Source organism: Barbus barbus (genome assembly GCF_936440315.1).
Source record: "Barbus barbus genome assembly, chromosome: 34".
NCBI classification, from domain to species: domain Eukaryota; kingdom Metazoa; phylum Chordata; class Actinopteri; order Cypriniformes; family Cyprinidae; genus Barbus; species Barbus barbus.
The window spans coordinates 14,609,010-14,630,743 of NC_136762.1; the positions used below are offsets into that span (position 1 = coordinate 14,609,010).

General features: G+C 36.0%; 1 protein-coding gene across 11 annotated transcripts; it reads left to right on the plus strand.

The window, feature by feature from the left end:
* The first annotated feature begins 2,574 nt into the window (after positions 1-2,574).
* LOC306854328 (sodium channel regulatory subunit beta-3-like) lies at positions 2,575-19,914 on the plus strand. 11 transcript variants are annotated; one of them, XR_013782821.1, is made up of 8 exons: positions 2,577-2,726; positions 10,665-10,757; positions 12,045-12,214; positions 12,294-12,528; positions 14,473-14,611; positions 16,993-17,074; positions 18,745-18,925; positions 19,797-19,903. XR_013782821.1 is itself a non-coding variant. In XM_079392243.1 (7 exons), the coding sequence occupies exons 2-6, from the start codon at positions 10,703-10,705 to the stop codon at positions 17,054-17,056; spliced, it is 663 nt and encodes a 220-aa protein (XP_079248369.1). In that variant the 5' UTR covers positions 2,575-2,726; positions 10,665-10,702; the 3' UTR covers positions 17,057-17,074; positions 18,745-19,904. The 11 variants fall into 11 exon arrangements, 8 of the variants coding, with proteins under 8 accessions (XP_079248369.1, XP_079248367.1, XP_079248371.1 ...); XR_013782822.1 differs by lacking the exon at positions 2,577-2,726 and adding an exon at positions 10,056-10,364 and having other exon boundaries at positions 19,797-19,904; XM_079392243.1 differs by having other exon boundaries at positions 2,575-2,726; positions 18,745-19,904.
* Positions 19,915-21,734: the final 1,820 nt, after the last annotated feature.

The following is a 21,734-nucleotide window of genomic DNA, read 5'->3' on the forward strand; positions in this document are numbered from 1 at the left end:
TTTAATGTACAGTTATGATGAGTAGGGCAAGACGAAATAGAAACAGAAATCAAAATGTCCTTTCAGTTGTCACTTGAAGATGTCATTGCTGTTTATGACAAAAACTGACATGGAGGAGATGGATTTAACGTTTAACACCCCTGGTTTAGAAGCAGTGTTATGCTAAACAACTTAGCAAATGTAGTCACAACCTTAAAACTGTGAATCTTTATGGTTTATTTTTTATTTTTATCAATGTATGCAAATATTTACACTACTGTTCAAACATTTAGGATTGGTACATATTTTTTTTTATGTTTTTGAAAGAAATATCTAAAGGCTGCATTTATTTGATAAAAAATGTGGTAAAAAAACATTATTGTCAAATATTTTTACAATTTAAAATGTTGTTTTCTATTTAAATATATTTTAAAATGTAATTGCAGTCTTCAGTGTTACATGATCCTTTAGAAATCATTCTAATATCAAGAGATATTTCTTATTATCAGTGTTGAAAACAGTTGTGCTGCTTAATATTTTTGTGGAAAACAAGATAAATTTCTGTTCAGGATTCTTAAATGAACATACAGTTCAAGAGAACAGCATTTATTAATTACATTTATATAAGTCTTTTGTATTATAATATATATGTATATATATATCTTTACTGTCACTTTTTAATGCTTCATTGTTGAATGAAAGTATTAATTTATTTTAAAAAAATCTTACTGACCCCAAACTTTTGAATGTTAATGTTTTTATTAATTGTCATTCATTTGAATGTGATTTAAATACTAAATGTATAAAAACAAATCAAAGATATAAAACACATCATCTTAAAAGTGTAATTTCTTATGTCAATAAAATAACCAGGGAAAAATTCACTAATTAAACATGCTATGCACTTCTGAGCAGTAACATGTGTAGCATGTTTTAACTGGACTTCATCCTCCGGTGCTTTTCAAGTCAATGATCTAACAGTTCAAGCACGCTCATGCTCAGAGCCGAGCTAAACTCTTTTCCTCTAGGGGGAACAGACTGTGAACAGATTGGGAGGGAGGGTGAGCGGTAGCTGTCATCAGCCGCTATCAGTGTTACAACTCTCTGTCCTTGAGCTGATACGCTCAAGAAAGTTCCATTGGCTGTGTGCCGTCTGCCTTTATCGGTTTAGATTAAACAAATAGTGTATCCACGCAGCATCCAGGGCGGACTTTCCACTTAACATACTTGTCAGACTCAACGTACTGCTGCTGAAGTAGATGCAGTGTTTGCAAGGCCCTCATACGGAATAATACTCTCACATTCAGACTTTGTTTTGTAGAAGTTTAGATTTTTTTCGTAGATATGCCATTCATTTTTAATGCTCTTGTACTTTGTTTTTGAGAAAAGCAGCATGCAAAGTTATAAAATTCTCTACTGACACAGATGTAATGTCATTTTTATTTTTTGTAGGCTGATAATAATAATAATATGTTTATTATGATTATTATATTTATTTATTTATTATCACTACAACTAATATAAATAACAGCCACAACAACAATAATAGATAAACAACAACAAAATCATAATAACAAAAAATACTATTATTGTTGCTTTTAAGATCAACAACAACTATTATTATTATTGTTGTTGTTGTAGTGACAACAATAACAATAATAGCGATCATTGTCATTACTGTTATTATTATCCCTGCAAATAAAATAAATAACAGTTTTGAACTTAAAGAAAATCTTTGTTTGAGCTCAAATTGACCGCTAGTGAAATGGTCTATTTTGGTCTATATATATTTTGTTTAAATGTAATTTAAATTTAGTATAGTTTCTTCATTACAAATTACATAATCATAGCAGTTTGACTTTGCATTTGAAAGTTCAGTTACAAATTAATATATTTAAGATTTTGAATTAAGATTTATCATTTTAAGATTCAGAAATTGCTTATTTGATTTGTGACCTAACATTTATTTTATAGGTTATTATTATTATTATTAATTATTATTAATTTTATTTTATTTTATTACCGCAACAAATATAAATAACAGCTATAACAACAATAGTAAATAAACAACAACAACAAAATCATGATAATAATAACGACAATTACTATTATCATTGTTGTTACGTTCAAAATAACAAGAACTATTATTATTGTTGTTGTAGTGACAATAATAATGGTCATAGTTGTTGTTATTAATAATAATAATAATTATTATTATTATGATTGTTTTGTTGTTATTATCCCTGCACCTACTTTAAATAACGGCAACAACAATAACGACAATGCCCAATTATGTTTGTTGTTTTTAATAATATAATTATTATTATTGTAGTGACAACAACAATAACAATACAGTAATAATAATAATAATTATTATTATTATTTGTGGATATCAGTTTACTTATTAGTACAAAAAATATTTTTGCTGCCCGGCAAGCACTGTATTTCCTTTAGGAAATGCAAATGTTTTTGCTTTTGCCTTGCTGTTTTTCTGAGTGTTTATTTAATATACATTATTTATGAACAGGTTGTCATGCTGTATTTCTGGAGGAGGTAGCTGTGATCATGCCTATTTCTGTCCTGGCTCTCTTCATTACAAACGGACAGCTGCAATACCTGAGAGGCCTCCGCTTGAGTAATAAACTCATAGTCAGAAATCTAGTCTACAGCCCAGCGTCACATATTACAGAGACTACCGTTTTATTTGCAGAAATATTGTCCTCTGTTATAGGGCTGAAGATCCACTGGTAAGTCCATTAAGGGAGCATCCTCCAGTAAGTGATGTCATTTATTATATATGGCATGTAAATGTTTTAAATGGAAATTGTGTCCATTTGTAGATCTTCTAGAGAAATCTGTTGATAATGCCTCTTGTAAAGAGCAAGTATGACATCTATTTACATTAAAACTGACAGAGAAAGAAAAACAAATGAACTATAGGATATAATTTAGGCATTTTTCAAGCTTATTTCTTAGAATCAGCGTTGGATAACATTTCTTCTGAAATACATTAGACAAAGTTGGATTGGCAAAATAAATTAATTCATAGAACAGGGTGCCATATTTCACTTGCCTGTGGTTAACAGACTGAGCAAAAATTCATGTCGTAAACCTGAAAGTGCTCTAGATCTCTTGAAATGCACTTCTTCATTTTACATGGTTTACACCAGTTAATAAAGGGCCAGAGATCCATAGAGATATTTCATTTGAAAGGTTTGTAATGTAGCACAAAATACCAGACTTCCTTTAGTGCTAGACAGGCATTTCTGTTTTCAAGTCCAGTGATGTGTGAAAATGGCTTGCGTAATCTTGCTACTGGTTGTTATTCAATGAAACATTGCCACACACATAACAGAACATAAAGATGGCCAATAGATGGCAAAACTTTGTTTTGATAGTTTCATCAATACTATTTGATAAGAGTACTGGTAAGGTACATTGCAACTTCAAATAGATCCAAAATAATACAAAAAACAAAACAAAAGATGGGTTGTCTGTCCAGTTTTGATTTTTCAGCCCTTTCCGGATCTTTTAGCATGCTGGATAAGAAGCAGACCTGGAAAATAATGTCCGAGGGGTAGTTTTAAAGGGGTGGTTGACTGGTTTTTTTTGAGGCTTGATTGTGTTTATGGGGTGCAATCTAACGTGTTAATGCTTCGTTTGTTAAACAATTCATTATTTGTCACATCATTTACCTTTATTCCACACCTCTCTGTCCCTTCTTTGATAAACAGGCTGATAATTTCCTGCTTTTATGAGGCCCCTCCCTCAGAAATATACGATGAGCTCCGATTGGTTAGCTGGCCCAGTGTGTTGTGATTGGCTAAACCGCCTCTAGTGCGCGTCTAAACCGAGATGGTCCTCACTACAGAACACAAGGTCCTGTTTGTTGTTGTCTCATACTTTTAGATACGCTATTATTATGCTAATGCTTATGTTAGCTTTTAATGTACGTTTTTATCATGATTAAAGCTTTGATACAGCACGGCAACCGCATGCACGTCCATGTTTAACGTTTATCATAGCTATGTGAAAATAAGTTGGGACACTTCATTGTTGGAGCAGCTGAGCTGATCTGACTGAGAGAGAGAGAGAGAGATGCAGAGCAGAGCGTGTGGGGAGCAGGAGGACGCAAGGAACAGGATTGGGCGGGGTTTATATGGGTTTATGATGTCACTAACCCTTAATTATTTTGTTGTAGTCCCTTACCAGCCGTTCGTTGTAGGCGATACTATGCTAATTCTGTAAAAGACTTTGCAGATGTTGTTTATGCTCACACAGCTGCATTACACACTAATAAAATTTAAAAAGGTGAAATCGTATTACATGGCCCCTTTAAAACCTGATGCAGCAGAGTTACTGGTCAAGAATGGATTAATGAGGTGAGATTGATGGGAAGAGGTCAGAAGAGATATTTTGGAGGTTTGTGTGGAGAGGCAGTTCAGCAGTAGGTGTTTAAAAAGCTGCAGTGTTTCCTCATGGGAGATGGTTTCAAACAGAGACGGAGTAGGATGAGGCTGTAGGATGTGGCAAGTGTTCCCTGATGGAAATAATTTACAAGAGGCATGTACCAGGTTTTGATTGTGATTGCATTTAAACTTCAAAGCATAAATCCAGTGAAAATATAGTTTTTGTCAGTAGAAAGTAAAAAATATATTTTTTATTTTTTAAAGAACACTTGTGTTTGCAATAGTAAGAGGCCCGGAAAAGCAGTCAGAATGACACACCATTTTTGTCACCTGTTGAAACTTGTTCTAAAAAGTTGAAAGGAATCCTTTCATTGGTAAATACTTCAGCAGCAAACAAAAAGGCTGCTCATGCCCGCCCAGTTTCTGCAGACTCACATAACAGCCTCAGTGTTTCTTGACCTACTCAGCATGCGAGTGTTTCAGACAGGACTTTTTCTGAGAAACATGCAGGTCATCACTGTGAAGCTGAGATCAATATTCAGAAATTTGCTTATTTGATTAGTGACCTAAAATTTTAATTATAGTTTATAAATATGTATTTTGCATTTTATGGCATGCCATTTCATATTTTAAATTTATAAATATCCTAAAACATTTTTATTTTCAGCTTTACATTAGGAACCCCCAGGTTTTTATTGAAGTCTTACATTTTTTGACTTTTTGGAGTTTAGAGAGCACTTTCATTTATTATTTTGAATTTTATTTATTTATTGAATATTATTATATTATACTGTATTACGTTCTATTAATTATTACATGGGCTTTTACCCATACAGAGTAAAATATTCATATACTTAAGCTAATAATGAGACAATAATGTTTTATCATTTAGAAATATTTATTTTTCATTTTATGACATGCTATTTCTTGTTTTAAATGTTTAAATATCATACCCCGCCCCCATTTTAAATTTTGAATCCAAAATATAGAGAGCAAATTATTTTATTTTTTTAAATATGTTATATATTATATTATATTATATAAAAAATAGATGAGCTTTTATTTATTCATAAAGATATTAACATGCTGATACTAATACACAGACTCACAGGGTTTCATTCTTCATGGCTGGATGAAAACATTACACTGGCCTGCTCTCTCCACACTGTCATTTTGCATTGCTGTTGCCATGGTTTCCCTGCATCCTGGGTATAGGAACCAGCAGGCCTGCCCTTTTTAGTCAGTGCTGAGACCAAGCCTGCAGCAACATCTCCCTCGCCAAGCAGCGCACTCCTGCTATTGTATTATAGCTCTGTACAGATGAACTTTGCTGAGAGACATCCCTTTCAATCCCATCCATAATTCACTTCTTGCTTCATTGTTTCATCCAGAGTCGGAAAAGATTGGAAAGCATCTGGCGCTGGTGGAAACAAATGGTCTCTGTGCTGTGTAGAAATAATTTCTAGGTCTGTGAGCCATGTGTTCTTCTCTTCCTGAGAGGCTGTCATAATAAAGCATCCATAATCCCAATGATGAAATCTGTAATCCTGACCTTTGGACTAAGCTTCACTGGGTTCCCATACATTACTACTTTAGCTAGATTAAATAGTTGTTTTTCTCATTGTGAGATGAGAAAGATTGTAAGTCTTACATTTGTGGTACTGTAGCATCCAAACAGGGATCTAATCTCAACAAATTATCCTTCCCAATTGTACTGTAAAGAAGAGGAATCTGTTTTATATGTATGGAAAAGCAAGATGGGAATACATGTATACTTTTGCATATGTCTAAACCATTGTGAGCATTATCGTATAGCATTTGCATTTCAAACTGGATGGATTACTGGAGTGTCAGAAAAATGTTTATCCTAATTCTCAAATGTTTTCTAAGTTTTTGTCCTTATGTGCATTATTTAGATATGCTGCTATTTATATGACTGAAAGCATTTTAACTTTCACCTCAGGAATAGTTCACCTGAGAATGAAAATGTGCTTAAAATTTACTCTCTTGGGCCATCCAAGATGTAGATGAGTTTGTTTCTTCATCGGAACACATTTGGAGAAATTTGGCATCACATCACTTGTTCACTAATTGATCCTCAGCAGTGAATGGGTGCCGTCAGAATGAGTCCAAACAGCTGATAAAAACATCACAATAATCCAGAAGTAATCCACAAATCTCCAGTCCATCAGTTCCATAGTTATTTAAGGCATTTTAATTTAATAAATCCATAATCCATAAAAACACTTACTCCAGTGGAAAAAGTCCATCCCCCGTTGTTGTCTCACATCAAAATCAGCTTACATTTTTGTGTAGAACTGTTTGGACTGTTTTTGCTTGAATCATTATCTGTGTATATTTCTCTCATGATTTGGACTTTTTCACTGTAGAAAGCAATATTATAGATATAGGACAGTGTATATATATATATATATATATATATATATATATACAGTGTGTGTATGTGTATATATACACAGTGCCCTCCAAAAGTATTGGAACAGTAAGGCCAATTCCTTTATTTTTGCTATAGACTGTAAACATTTGGGTTTGACATCAAAAGATGAATATGAGATGAGAGATTATCATTTCATCTTTTATTTACATGTATTTTCATCTGGATCTGATACACAATTTAGAAGATACCACCTTTTGTTTGAATCCACCCATTTTTCATGTTACCAAAAGTATTGGAACATGTGACTGACAGCTGTGTTTTGTTGCCCTTGTGTGTCCTATTAATAGATTATTCAAACAATAAATAGCACTGAATGTCTGCGCTCAGTTTCAGATCCATGCAGACTGCAATTATAGTTAGTTAGACGTGTAACCAACATGAAAACCAGAGAGGTGTCTATGGGTGAAAACGAGCAATTGTGAAGCTGAGAGAAGATGAAAAATCAATCAAACCATTGCACAAACACTGGCAATAGCAAGTACAACCATTTGGAATCTCCTGAGGAAGAAAGAAACCACTGGTGTACTAAGTAACACACCTCAAACGGGTAGATCATGGAAAACATCTGCAGTTGATGACAGAAACATTGTGACAGCTGTAAAGAAAGACCCTAAATCAACTGTTAGTGACATCAGCAACAACCTCCAGAGGGCAGGAGTGAAGGTATCACTATCTACTGTTCGCAGAAGACTTCATGAACAAAAGTACAGAGGCTACACCAGAAGATGCAAACCACTCATTAGCAAGAAGAATAGGAGACGAGCCTCAAAAATTCTGGGACAAGGTTTTATGGACTGATTTTATGGACCAAAGTGATGGAAAAGCTAAAGTTTGGAGAAAGAAAGGATCTGCTCATGATCCCAAACATACAAGCTCATCTAAAACACAGTGTACACAGGTGTACATTATAGTACACATTACATAAGTAATGTAATGGCCTGGGCGTTCATCGCTTCTTCTGGGACAGGCTCATTAATCCTCATTAATGATGTAACACATGATGGCAGCAGCAAAATTAACTCAGAAGTCTACAGAAATATTGTGTCTGACAATTTACAGAAAGATGCAACCAAACTGATTGGACTGAAACTGAGAGAAGATGAAAAGAGTAACCCCCCAAAACTGAAAGAGGCTGCGGTGAAAGCTTGGAAAAGCATCACAAAAGAATAATGCAAAGGTTTGGTGATGTCAGTGGGTCACAGGCTTGATGCAGTTATTGAAAGCAAAGGATTTGCAACTAAATATTAAGTCTTTTTCACTTTAATCTATGTTAATTCTATCTGTTCCAATACTTTTGGTAACATGAAAAATGGGTGGGTTCAAACAAAAGGTGCTATCTTCTAAGTTGTGTATCAGATCCAGATGAAAATACCTGTAAATAAAAGCTGAAATGTTCATCTCTCATCTCATATTCATCCTTTGATGTCAAACCCAAATGTTTTCAGTCTACAGTAAAAATAAAGGAATTGGCCTTACTGCTCTAATACTTTTGGAGGGCACTGTATATATATATATATATATATATAGGGAAAAGGGAAAGGGAAGTGGTGTGTGGCCAAGTATGGTGACCCATACTCGGAATTTGTGCTCTGCATTTAACCCATCCAAGTGTACACACAGTAGTGAACATACACCCGGAGCAGTGGGCAGCCAATGCTGCGGCGCCCGGGGAGCAGTTGGGGGATTCGGTGCCTTGCTCAAGGGTCTCACCTCAGTCGTGTTGAGGGTGGAGAGAGTGTTGGTTATTCACTCCCCCACCTACAATCCCTGCCGGACCTGAGACTTGAACCCACGACCTTCAGGTTACAAGTCCAATGATGGATTTGTTTCTTACAAAGTGTTTTGTGGATTATTGTGATGTTTTTATCAGATGATTAGACTCTCATTTTGACTATATCCATTCCCTGCAGAGGATCCATTGGTGAGCAAGTGGTGTATAGTAATTCTAAGGAAACGAACTGGTCTACATCTTGGATGGCCTGAGAGTGAGTATTTTTGGCTATTCCTTTAATAGCCCATGCAGTCTAAAAGTTGTGTGCTGTAATTTTGTGGTTTCATTTGACCATATGCCACATTTTTAAGCTCAAAAATGCCATTTTGCATTTGTCAGTTTCTTCAACAGTCATCATTCATGTGGTGACTGCAAACTGGAAAGGTTAGATTCGGTGTGACTCATGTAATAATTGCAGTAATTGCGATGAAGCTGCTTCCCCGACCACGCATAGGTTAAGTAGGACCAGCGTGTGGGTTTGAATGATGAAATACTGTTCTCGAGCGGAGACAATTGAAGCCTACAGATGCATACAGCTCATGATGTGCTGTTCTCGCTGGGGTTGATGGATGTTGTTTATGAGGGGAGAAGAGACAAGAGATGACGACTGAAGGATGAATGCTAGTGTACAACTCAGTGATGTGTGTTAAATTTGTGGACTCTGACGAAGCCTCGGCTTCATATCTGTCTCTTTCTGTTGCCTACGTTGCCAGGACATCAGGGGCCCGTTTCAGAAAGGAGGTTAAGTGAAAACTCTGAGTTGACTTACTGTGAGATGGGAAACTCAAGAGTTTTCCTCATTTCAGGGTTAACATCCTCAGAGTTCGTCGGTTGAACCTCCTTATTGAAACGGGCCCCAGGACTCCACAACCACTTATAAACAAATCACTTATTAGGTATCAGCCTTGAACAGAACAATCCAGTATAGCGAGACTAGGCTAGTCACACTTTTAAGATCAGTTAATACAGTTGGGTTCATTCTTCAAAGACAATTTTTGTGTAGACACAAAGTCTACAGTAATGAACATTTTCACTGATACAGTTCATTGAAAACTTTAAATAACATTTATTAAAAATTGCGGGCTAAAGTTGTCATACTGTATATGGGGTAAGTTGTCACAATTAAACCTGCCACTGAACATTCTATAATAGGCTTTTCAGCCAAATTAAACAATAAAACAATTATGAATCATATCGATATACAAACAAACAAACAAAAAAACGCTAAAAGGTAACATGCTAAAACGTGTTTTAGCCTGCCAATATTGTGATTAAACAGTATAGTGAAATTCTAAAATATTATAACATTTTAAATACGTGACTATTTCAACCTTATGTCAACGTTTATGAAAAGTATCCTTAAAATAGCAGTTTTTTACTAAGCAACGTTTGTAGAAGTCAGTTTGAAAGTAGACCCATCTGCACATGCGCACTGAGCATGTCTGTCATGAGTAAGTGGCTACTTGGTAAGAAAACAAAGACAGGCGTCTGTTATTCTACAGCGGCGGAGATTTGACGGCGGAGCATCTGTACTGCTCATGTGGATGCAAAAGGAAACAGTAATTCTTATCTGTCAATGACATCTTCTGAAAGAGCTCGTTGTGGAGACGCTGGATTTCTTTATTCCGCGCGAGTTTTCTACAGGAATCATTAAGATCCACAGGTCTTTAGATTCACGAGCATCGCCTTGGACCGGCAGCGTCCGCTTCTAGTTTAAGACGTTTACGGTACGGATGTTTGTATCTCGGTAAGAAAGCTCAAACTTTATTTAGACCTGCATGAAACCTCAGCCCCGAGTTGTTTCCCTCAGTTTGCTATTTCAGTGCGACGTCTCTCTGTCTAGTGATGTAACTTTAACATCTGAAGTCAAATGTAATGTAATCAATAAACAATTACGCGCGATTGGGCGCTGTCCGTGGTGCTGAACCTATAGGAGTTCATATCTGAATCTTAATTTTTTATATAGCCTATATATACATATATAAACATTTTAACCTCTTCAAAATCAAGTTAGTGTCAGTTTTCTTTTTTCTCTCTGTACTTACAGGAAGACTGAGACGCCGCCCTGTTGTTAGATCTCCCAGTATGGCAACTAACATGAGGCTTGTGTTGCATTTGCTATTGCTCTTCATATTTGCTGGTAAGTGTTTCGAAATTTTAAATGAATAATTTGAACAATAAATAATGACACACACCATTTTGTCATTTAAAATAAGGAAAGAAAATGCTATAGATGCAAATGCAAATTCTTGTCTTCATTTTTTTCAAAAATGTAATAGTATTTAAATGTGTTAAACTGATCTTATTAATAATAAGCATAAGAGTTTTTGTAATTTAAAGTAATTTCTAAGATAATGTGTGGTTGTGATAAGCACTACAGGATATCAGCATATTACAACTCAAATAATATGTATTAATTTTTTTTATTAATTAATTTATTAATATATTTATTTATTATTATAATTTTTTAGGTTTTTTGCAAGTATTATATACGCATATATATATCAAACCACTTGAGTATTTGCAGGGACCCCGTTCACTTTTTTCCCCCCCAGAATTACTTTCAGTAGCCTCTTAAATGTCTGTATCTAGTAGTACATAAACCAGTTAATCATACATCAGAACATTAGTACAGACATTGTTTGAGGTATGCGAGGTACTTATTTGTGAGTCACAAATTCACATATCTGTAAAAAAATAAAATAAAATACAATCCCATACAGAGATGGCATTAATTCAGCTCTAAACGGTCCCATAAGTGCCAATGACTCACACTGCTTCTCCTCACAGATTGTGGCAGTCTGGTGTCATCAGAACATTAAGAGATTTAAAGCAGAATTTCATCTACCGCTAACTTCGCATTCTTTGACTTGCGGCAAAATATTTCACAACTAGTCATTATTATACATTGTCCTTGCCATTTCCATTGGCCCATATGACCCTTCAAACTGAAAAGGCGCGATAAGACAGCTTGTGCTTGAGGCTGTGAGTTATGTAAATATGGCCTCCATATCAACAATGGCAGAGAGGTTGTGTTCACAGTCGAGCGAACACTCCAGAACAATCTTAACATCATTGAGGCCTCGGCCTGGTCCCTGCTCAATGGGGCGTTCTCTGCTGCCGGTACTAACATGTGTCTGCAGCAATAAGGTATGTTTTTGTCTGAGCGGGAGTTGGGAGTGCTGTGAGCTCCTTCTGGAATTGGAGCTTGTAATGGATAATGATCTCTCTCTGTCTCTCTTTCTCATTTTCTGGTGCTCCCTTGAGAAATCTCAGTTTCAGATTTAATTGACCTCCATAAAGTATATGCAGATTGATGCTACGCTTTTGGAAAGGTGGAAAGTTCTCACTCCAAAGGCCATGATTGGATGTCCTACATGTTGATGAAAGATGCAGTGTGTGTGGTAATACTCTGTGTTTTCTGCAGTTCAGGAGGTCAGGCTGGTGTGTGTGAACGTGTCATCAGACACAGAGGCCACCGTAGGCCGTGTTATGAAGTTAACCTGCATCTACTGCATGAAACGAGAGGAGATCTCTGCTGAGACCAAAGTGGACTGGTTCTACAACGGTTCTGCATCAGATTACAGAAGAATGCTTGTGAGATTACCTCTTAGCTTTTTTGCTACATGTATTTAAAAATAAGCATATCTGACACACAATCATCTCCTCTGTGCAGATCTATCAGTATGATCGCGAGCCACAGGAGCCAGAGGATGCAGAAATGTACTGGAAGGGCCGTCTGAAATGGAACGGCAGCAAAGACCTGCAGGACATCTCCATTAGCATCGTAAATGTCACAGCAAATGACTCTGGCACATACGAATGTGTGGTGTCACGCTTCTTTGAGTTCGATTCGTTTAAGCATTCCACCACCATGACAATCAGAATTGATCTGAAGGTAAAAATGCAAGGTAAGTGAGCGAACACTGCTGGACGCTTACAGTACCTCGTCTAGCCATATTCGATCTGATTACTCCATATCTGCAGTGTGATTTGGATGGTTGCGCCGCAGGCCATTTCCAAACATGCTGTAACCTAAAAATCAGATACTGTTGACCTCAGTACAGTGTCCTTCCTTCAATATGTGTCCTGATGTGTTGTTTGTGTTGTTCTAGTAATGCTGTGCTCTGTTCTGTTTTTATTGTTATTTAAGCCTACTTATTGGAAGGCAGGAAGTTGTTTTCAGGGCTTTATCTAAGCAGCCACTTACCTCTCTATCTGTTGTAAGGGGTAATGTAAATATTCTGGTTTGTATGCTATTCTCTGGATGCCTGAGACTTCTGAAAAAACGCAGAGTACTTCCTCTCACTTCAATCGAATATACTTTACCTAATGTATATTTGTCTATATTTAATCATGCAACCGCAACGCATCATCTCTATCTGTGAGTGTCTCGGTTCACAGATAGACATAGACAATGTTGTATTTAAGTGGTGGGTTTAGAGGATATTTTGAATTGCAAGCAGCCTTCCAGAACCACATACTTACAGTACAACTCTGCTTTTACATTCAGTGCCATTTTAGATCTGTTCACTGCAGTGCATGAGACATTTGTAAAGATACTCTTTATAATGTGATCACAGGTCCTTTTTTTACAATCTTACTAGATTTAGTAAACTTATATGCACTTGTTGCCTCTAAAATGTCACATGCGCTGCACTATCATTGTTGTATACAGTGGTTCTCACCTTTTAAAACACATTTTCAAATGCAGAATAGTCTGTTGATAAATTATTCATATAATCAGATCATTGTGGGTGGGCTTCTGCTTTGAAGGGTGAAGCTGAGAACCTCTGATCACACAATCACTTTGCGTTGATCTTTAAAAGACAATTTACCTGTCTTACAGTGTGTCATATAACCTTTGAGTCTTATTGTCCTCCAAGGGAAAGCTGACATGAAGTATCTGTGCATGTTTGTTTCATTGTGTGGTTTTGTGTTTGCATGCAAATGATTTACTGTAATGTGTCTTCTAAGGGACGGGCAGAAAAATGAAATGTATACATTTCTGCCTAATGAACACCTAACTGAACTTTAAAAGGATATTGGAAATTGAAATTGAAATTCAGTCATCGTTTACTTACCCTCATCATGCCTTTCCGAACCTGTACGACTGACTTTCTTCTGCAGAACACAAAATAATATTTTTTGAAGAATTTTGGTAACCAAATAGTTGTGGTTCCCATTTACTTCAATTATATCAATGCAATGGAAGTCAATGGGGACCAGAACTGTTTGGTTACCAACACTCTTCAAAATAAATTATTTTTATGTTCCAAAAAAGTAAGTCATACAAATTTGGAAATACGTGAGGCTGAGTAAATGACTGAATTTCCATTTTTGGGCAAACTTTAAATTAAAATCAACTTAAATTAAATTAATTTTTTACAATTTCTTACCAGTAGTTGATTCATTTGGATTCTCTGCAGATCTTCTGTGCATGCTATGCTTTTGTTCATATAACAATAAAAAAAAATAAACATTCAAAAAAAGTGGTTAAAATTGTTATATGAAACCATTCAATCAGAAATGTACAGTACCACCTGGATGCAAAGCATAACTGCTCATCTCTGAGGTGACTTATAGTTGCACTTGGTTATAGTTTTCTGGTGACCTGAAATAGCTTTAATGACTCTCCTAATGCATTACAGCAGATCAGCTATATGTTGACTTGCCCACTCATGCATTTTGCACTTTTGACCTCATTTTCAGTACACTTGAGACTGTCTGAGTCACTTTCTGGATGAATTCATCACAGACATCCTTAGTGGCACCTTATCAGTCCAACTGGCCTCCTCTGATTGCTCAATTAATTGTACAAAATTTCCTCTGATTGCATATTTTCATTTTCTCAGCGAGTGTAGACATCACAGCGTTGTACTCAGAGATCATGATGTATGTGCTGCTGGTGTTCCTCACATTATGGTTGCTGGTGGAAATGATCTACTGCTACAGGAAGATCTCCAAATCTGAGGAGCTGGCTCAGGACCCTGCGTGAGTATTACGTTATCATGTGTCTTCAGTTAGTCTTACGTTTACAGGTTTGAGGGGAACATTTAAAGGAATAGTTCACACAAAAATTATAACTTGCTAAATATTTACTCACTCTCTGGCATCCAAGACATAGATGAGTTTGTTACTTCAGAAAAGATTTGGAGAATTTTACATCACTTGCTCTGCAGTGAATGGGTGCCGTCAGAATGAGAGTTCAAACAGCTGATAAAAACATCACAATAATCAACAAGTAATTCCACACAACTCCAGCACATCAATTAATGTCTTGTAAAGTGAAAATATGTATGTTGTTTGTATGAAGCAAATCCATTATTAAAGTCGTGACGTATTGTCAAGTATGGTGACCCATACTCGAAATTGGTGCTCTGCGTTTAACCCATCCAAGTGCACACACACAGCAGTGAGTAGTGAACAAATGCACACACACACCGTGAACACACACCCGGAGCAGTGGGCAGCCATGCTGCAGCGCCCCGGGGAGCAATTGGGGGTTCGGTGCCTTGCTCAAGGGCACCTCAGTCGTGGTATTGAGGGTGGAGAGAGCGCTGGACATTCCCTCCCCCCACCTACAATTCCTGCCGGCCGGGGGCTCGAACTCGCAACCTTTTGATTACGAGTCCGACTCTCTAACCATTAGGCCACGACTTCCCCAGCATTAAGGCATTAAACTGTCACTTCTGGCCAAAATAGCAGTCCATATTCATTATAATGCTTCTTTCAGTAAAAAAGCCCATCCTCTGTTGTCCTCTCACATCAAAATCCACTGACATATTTGTTTAGAAATGTTTTAGGCTGTTTTCACTTGAACAGTGCTTGGTCTGTGCATATTTCTCTCTTTTATTTTTCACTGGAGAAAGCAATATTATGGGTAGAGGATGACGGATTTTAGCTGGAAACGATGATTTAAAGTTGAAAACAACTTGTTTCTCACAAACAACTTTTAATGTCACAAGATGGTATCTGATGGACTGGAGTCGTGTGAATGATTTGTGGATTATTGTGATGTTTTTTTATAAACCGCTTGGTCTCTCATTCTGACGGCACCCATTCACTGCAGAGGATCCATTGGTGAACAAGTGATGCAATGCTAAATTTCTACAAATCAGTTCTGCTGAAAAAAACAAACTCATCTATATCCTTGGTGGCCTGAGGGTGAATAAATTAACTAATTTTCATTTTTGGGTATACTATTCCTACGTCCATCAAATTTATCTATATTTACTAAATTATTCAATGCTCTCCAAGCTTAATGGAAAAGTAGGATAAAATATATACTCTTACACAGACATGACATTCAATTAATATCGACTAACTTGAAGGTTCAGTCATTAACGATAAATTTAACACTGTATTCAGGAGTTTGAGTTGTTTAGATGCATGATAGACTACCATGACACACAAACACAGGCATGCACACACACAGATACGGGTAATGGGCATAAGTGCTTTAAAAGCATGCATTAGTGTGACTCAATCCAATCAGTCAAGCAGAGCATATGGAAAATAAAGTGCTGGCCTGTCAGCCTTACCTGTAGTAATCAGATTCCAAACTGATACTCATTGATTTTACTGTCATCTGATCCTCTCTTTTCTTTCTACTCTCTCTTTAACACATTTTAATTTGTTCTCGGTCATTTCTTCTTGATTTGTTTGTCAGTCATGTGAATATGTGATTATATTGCTGTCCTCACTCTGCCAGCAGGAAAAAAACACGGAGATCCCCAAATTTTAGCATCATCGAGTATTCAATACCAGGGTCACTGAGTATTATAGGGATAAGTCAGCCAAAAAATAAATTGTCATTCCAGACCTGTGGTGTCATTTTTTTTTCTCCAAAAAAGACATTTGTGAAGAATAATTACACAGCTTGTCATACAACAAACACATAGTGATTATTAGGTAATAATGACTTGCATTTGAACTTAAATTACTTTTATTATATTTAAGGGTCTATTTGCATATTTTGGAGCCCTTGACTTTATATGGCACACTGAAAACATGCTTCATCTGTTAATATCTACATTCAATTTTTATCCAAGACAACAATATATTTGTATTAAATTGTAATTTTATAATTTGTTATATTGTAATTATTTAACAATGAATGAAATAAATGAATATCTCCTTAAAATTATCACTTTTTTATTGTGCAAGAGCTGCATTAAAAATACTTTTGTGTTACATGGAAACAAACACCATACAGATTTGGAATGACATGGTGAGGCGTAAAAAAAAATTATAATAATTTGGGTGAACAATCCCTTTGATGTGGTGATGGTAGGAGTCCTGGCTAAGTTGGTGCAGCAGTGCACCTTCAACTCTTAGTTTTGCCTTTTTCTTTTGTACCTATTTGTCTACAGGACAGACTACTTAGCCATTCCCTCTGAAAATAAAGAAAACCCGGGACCCGCTGTAACGGAATAAAAGTCTCACACTGTTAAGGTATTTTTGAATTGACCTCTCAATTAGAAACATCTTCAATTCCCCGCTCATCCCAAGTAGCTGACTAGAACCCTTCCACCATCGCTGTCTGTTTCTCTCTTTCCTTGTTCACATCCTCTCTTAAAGGGGCCATGACATGGATTTTTTTTATTATTATTTTAATATGTTCCTTGAGGTTTACTTATAATGTTAATAAAGTTTTTTTGCAGCTCAAATGAGCTGTTTAAATCAAACGCGTTAAAGCAAGCGTTCTTTCACTCCATTTGTGCTATTGACAACAGACTCAAGCGTGTGGACTGCATCAGAAAGCGAATGTGCATCTGTATACTGTATCCATTGTAATCAAGATAGCGGCAGTGATTGTAATTTCTAGTTTCTTTTGACGCGACGCGACGCGACACTCGCCTTCAGCGTAATCAAGTGTCAGCCGTTGAGCGATTGAACGCCGGTGGGCGGGGCCTATGGTGAGAAGATGACTATTCGTCGGTGTCTTGCTCTGGAGGCAATGTTTATGCAAATGTTTGTGCCCCTGTGATGTCATCTGGCACATCAGATCCAAACGAGCCGTTTTTGGAACTTGATAAAAAAAAATGCTTTGTTCTTATTGAGGAGAAGGGTTTAAGCTATGAAACTTGCAGGGTGTTTTAATGGTACAAAGACCTCTTATATACAAATAGATCTAGGCAAATTTGATTTCTCATGTCATGACCCCTTTAACATCGTTAAAGGGGTCTTCATTCCATCCACTCAAACACACGCCACTCTTCTGTTCATTGCCATATCTGTCCAAGCAATTACTAACTACAGCTGATCTCTCAAGATAATTCAAAGAGAAGTAAAGTATAGCCGCGGTAATCCTGAGGTCAGGGTTTGTTCTCTTTGCAAACTCCTTGATCAATGATTTTACATTGTTTAAAGTGATTTGGAATATGAGAATGCATTGATAGATGTGATGTGACATGGATCCATTTATTCTAAATTGCACTGCTCTTTTATATTTACTTTTTTTATTATTTCTATGCAGCTTCCTGCAGTGCCATCTGATATGTTTTACCAGAACTGGAGTGATTTGTAATTTGAGGAAGACTTTTTGTTGTTGGTGGGGGTTGTGTAACATCCTCTTCGAAAAGAAAACAGTGTGGAATTTTCTAGAAACATGATTTGAGTAGTGTGGAAGTGCAGATTTTTATTAATGAAACACAATTGCATTTCTAATTTTAATTTTTTTTACTACTATTTTAATTTTTTTACTACTATTTTGTAATTGTAATTTCATATATACATAATATTTCATATATGCACGGTTGCAATTTTAAAAAATTTCATTTTTTTCAACTATGTAATAATTTTGAATATTTTTTTATAATTAGATGTGTGTGTATATATATATATATATATATATATATATATATATATATATATATATATATATATATATCAAATTAAATACATATATGTGTGTATTTTTTTTTTGAAGAATAGCTTCCTTTTTGCATAAAAATAAAAACGTGGAATAGTAATTCTAATGATCATTTATCTAATAATCAAGTTTTAATTCAAATACTTATACTAATATATATATATATATATATATATATATATATATATATAAGGATTTATAATACAATATATCTTAGCTAACCAAATCTGGACATTGATTTTTGTTTCAGATACTGACGATTTTTAATATCAACCTGTTTAAAATGGAGAAAAGGCACTGATCTTGTTCTGACACTCCAAGAGCTGCTCTGAGAAACCAGGAAACCTGCCAAATCAAATCCCTCGTCTTGATAATGTGATGTGTGGAACAAACTATCAACTGGTTCATTATCTCCCGCTGTCTCAGTGGAGGTCAGCAGTAACACTCGTCTAATCTCAGACTGATGAGGATCTGTATGTATCTGTCCTCAACTTTTGCCTTAGTAGAGATACAAATACAGCAGCCCAGAGCTGAAGAGCTATCATACTGCCTATACACGCACTTTTCTTAACCAAATGTCAATCATTACTGTCACAATGCCCATGTTAGCCTTTCCCTCTTTGGTATGCGCTGTTCTTACTCTTTTGATAGAAATAGATGAAGATAAGTCTGGATTCCAATTAGACTTGGTTTTTATTGTTGTATTTTCTCTACAAGGAATCCCATTGTAGTATTTTGGGTTTTTATTGCTTTTTATTTAAAAAAAAACAAACAAACTCACTTTGCAATCTATCATCAGCGAAACGGTGGCACGTAAACGGCTGTAATGAGGACATACTGTGTACAGCAGTGTGATTGAACACATGGTGTCATTTGTGTTTACATTGGTCATAGCAGTCAGTTTGTCTTCTGAATGATCTTGCAGCATTAAAGCAAGTTCTTGGAATTAATACTAGCACTAGATTGAACAGCATAATTATTACATTATTCCAACAATGGCCGTTTGTACTGAAGCCACATTGCCTAACATGTTGTTATTGTTCAGTGATGTTCAGCAGCAGCAGTGCGATCTGTATACCTTAAACACTTGCTTTATAATTCTACACACTCATTTCAGATTGACTGTGAACAGTTGTTGGAACTCGTAACACAATCTATTCAGCTGTTAAAATAACACTTGACTATGTATTTCCTTTTTTCACTGTTGCTATAATGAATTTATAGATTTGGATTTTTCATGTTTTATTTCTATTGGTGCCGGCTTGCCACTGTTAACTTTGCCCTTTGCATTGTTTTATATAGGTCACAGTTGCCACCACAGAAACACTACGCTTGCTCTACCCTATTATAATGGAGCTGCTCATCACTTGTCAAAGTTTGTCATGTATATTAAACCAGGTGATGCATTCCAAAAAATGTCTGACTGCTTATTATTTTGAGTCATTTTCCCCCAGCCTTAACACATGGCATGTCATCTGAGTGCTAAACACACACACACACACACACACACTTTTTATTTTAAAATTAAAGCTTTGAGAAAGCATGCTAGATTTTCAACACCTTAGACAATCACAGTTCCCATATATCATATGTGCACTTATAAATCACATGTATAGTATGTAGTTTACAAAAAAAAAAAAAAAATCTAATTGTCTTATAACCCTGATCATCATAGCTGGTCTGTATGATCACACACTGAACAAATATTCTATAGTTATATAATGAAGATGTAATGCCACTAATGAAAAAAGGGTATGTTGTATTGTCAACAATGGTCTTTGTCTCCCTCTGTAGTTCATACAGTGTAATTGCAGTTGACTGAAGTAGACGTTTAAAGCACACTTATTCGTTTAAAAATGAACTATACAGAGACCAAGTCCTGTCATATGCTTTGGCCTCGCGGCTGACATTTGTGAAGTGGTCCCTGGAGACAACATCTGAAAACAAATTGATTTAGGTTGATTTCCATGTGCTCCGGGCGTCTCTTACCTCGCTCAGCGTTGTTCTTTTTGATCCTACCCGTGTCAGCATCCTCTGAGGTGTCTTTCTGGGGCTCCTAATGATATTGCAGGAGAGCTCAGTGTGCTCCTCTTAAATGAAAAAAGACTCTTTGTTTTGTCTGGTAATTGCCTCTCAAAGTTCAGAGATTAGGGACAGAAGAAAGGCAAATATAGAGTCCTGCTGATTAAAGTGCTCTCAGAAAATTCCTTACAAAGCGCAGTCCCTACTGAGCTCATTTTAAGACGCGGTACGGGGGAATGTATTTTCAACTCAGAGATCTGTAAGACTGAATAATGGCAGAGAATAAGAAAGAGGCAGAAATCTATTTCTTAGAAATCGAGAAGATCTATCCCGACCAAAAACCAGAGGGGGCGTAGATGATCTGATGCACTGCACTGCAGGCCATGCAGGGAGAAAAACCGACGCACCTCAGTGAGTTCACTCTGATCTGATTCGATTCGCTGGAGCCTCTATGAGATTTTTTTTTTTCTTCTCTTTAGCAAGAAGCGCTACTGTATAAAAGGACATCATTACTGTTGGGGTGTTGGAGGGGAAAATACCTTCTCACTACTTAAATTATTTTCTCACCTATTTCCTTGCTTTCACCATCGACTCAATGGAAACGCTGCACAGCTGTATGAGTCCACTCTTCACTGTAAAATGAAATCGCCGCTACTTTCATATTTGTTTGTTTTTTGTTGTTGTTTTTTTGTATATTGCAGTGGACTATTTTTTTTTTTAGTGGAAGCTTTAACAATTTAGCAGTTTCTATGGGCATTTTTTTTTTTTTAATTAACAGTTCTTTAAAGAAGCCCAAGCACCAATTTATTTCTGCACTCCTTCTCTCCATCTCTCATTTGGTTGGAGAGGTGTGTGGTTAAGGAAATTCTAACCAAACTGTCAAACTGACTTCATCAGAGTAGGAACGCCATTCCAGAGTGGAAGCAAATGTTCAGATTTTGATTAAAGATTACCAAGACAAAATGTTTTTTTTTTCCAACAAATTAATTGTTCACCTCAATAGGCACTAACAAAATGAATATTGTAATTTTTGGTTTCATGCGGACTTTAAAATCAAATAAAAAAAAATCTAATTAATTAACTTCTCAACGTCATTTCACCCAAATATGAAATATCTTTCCCTGTCAGTTTATAGCTTCAATAAAAAGTGCATTACATACTGCTTGTGGTCAATGTCAGCTTTTCCGCAGCAATGGGCTTCTAGACTTGGAGTAATTG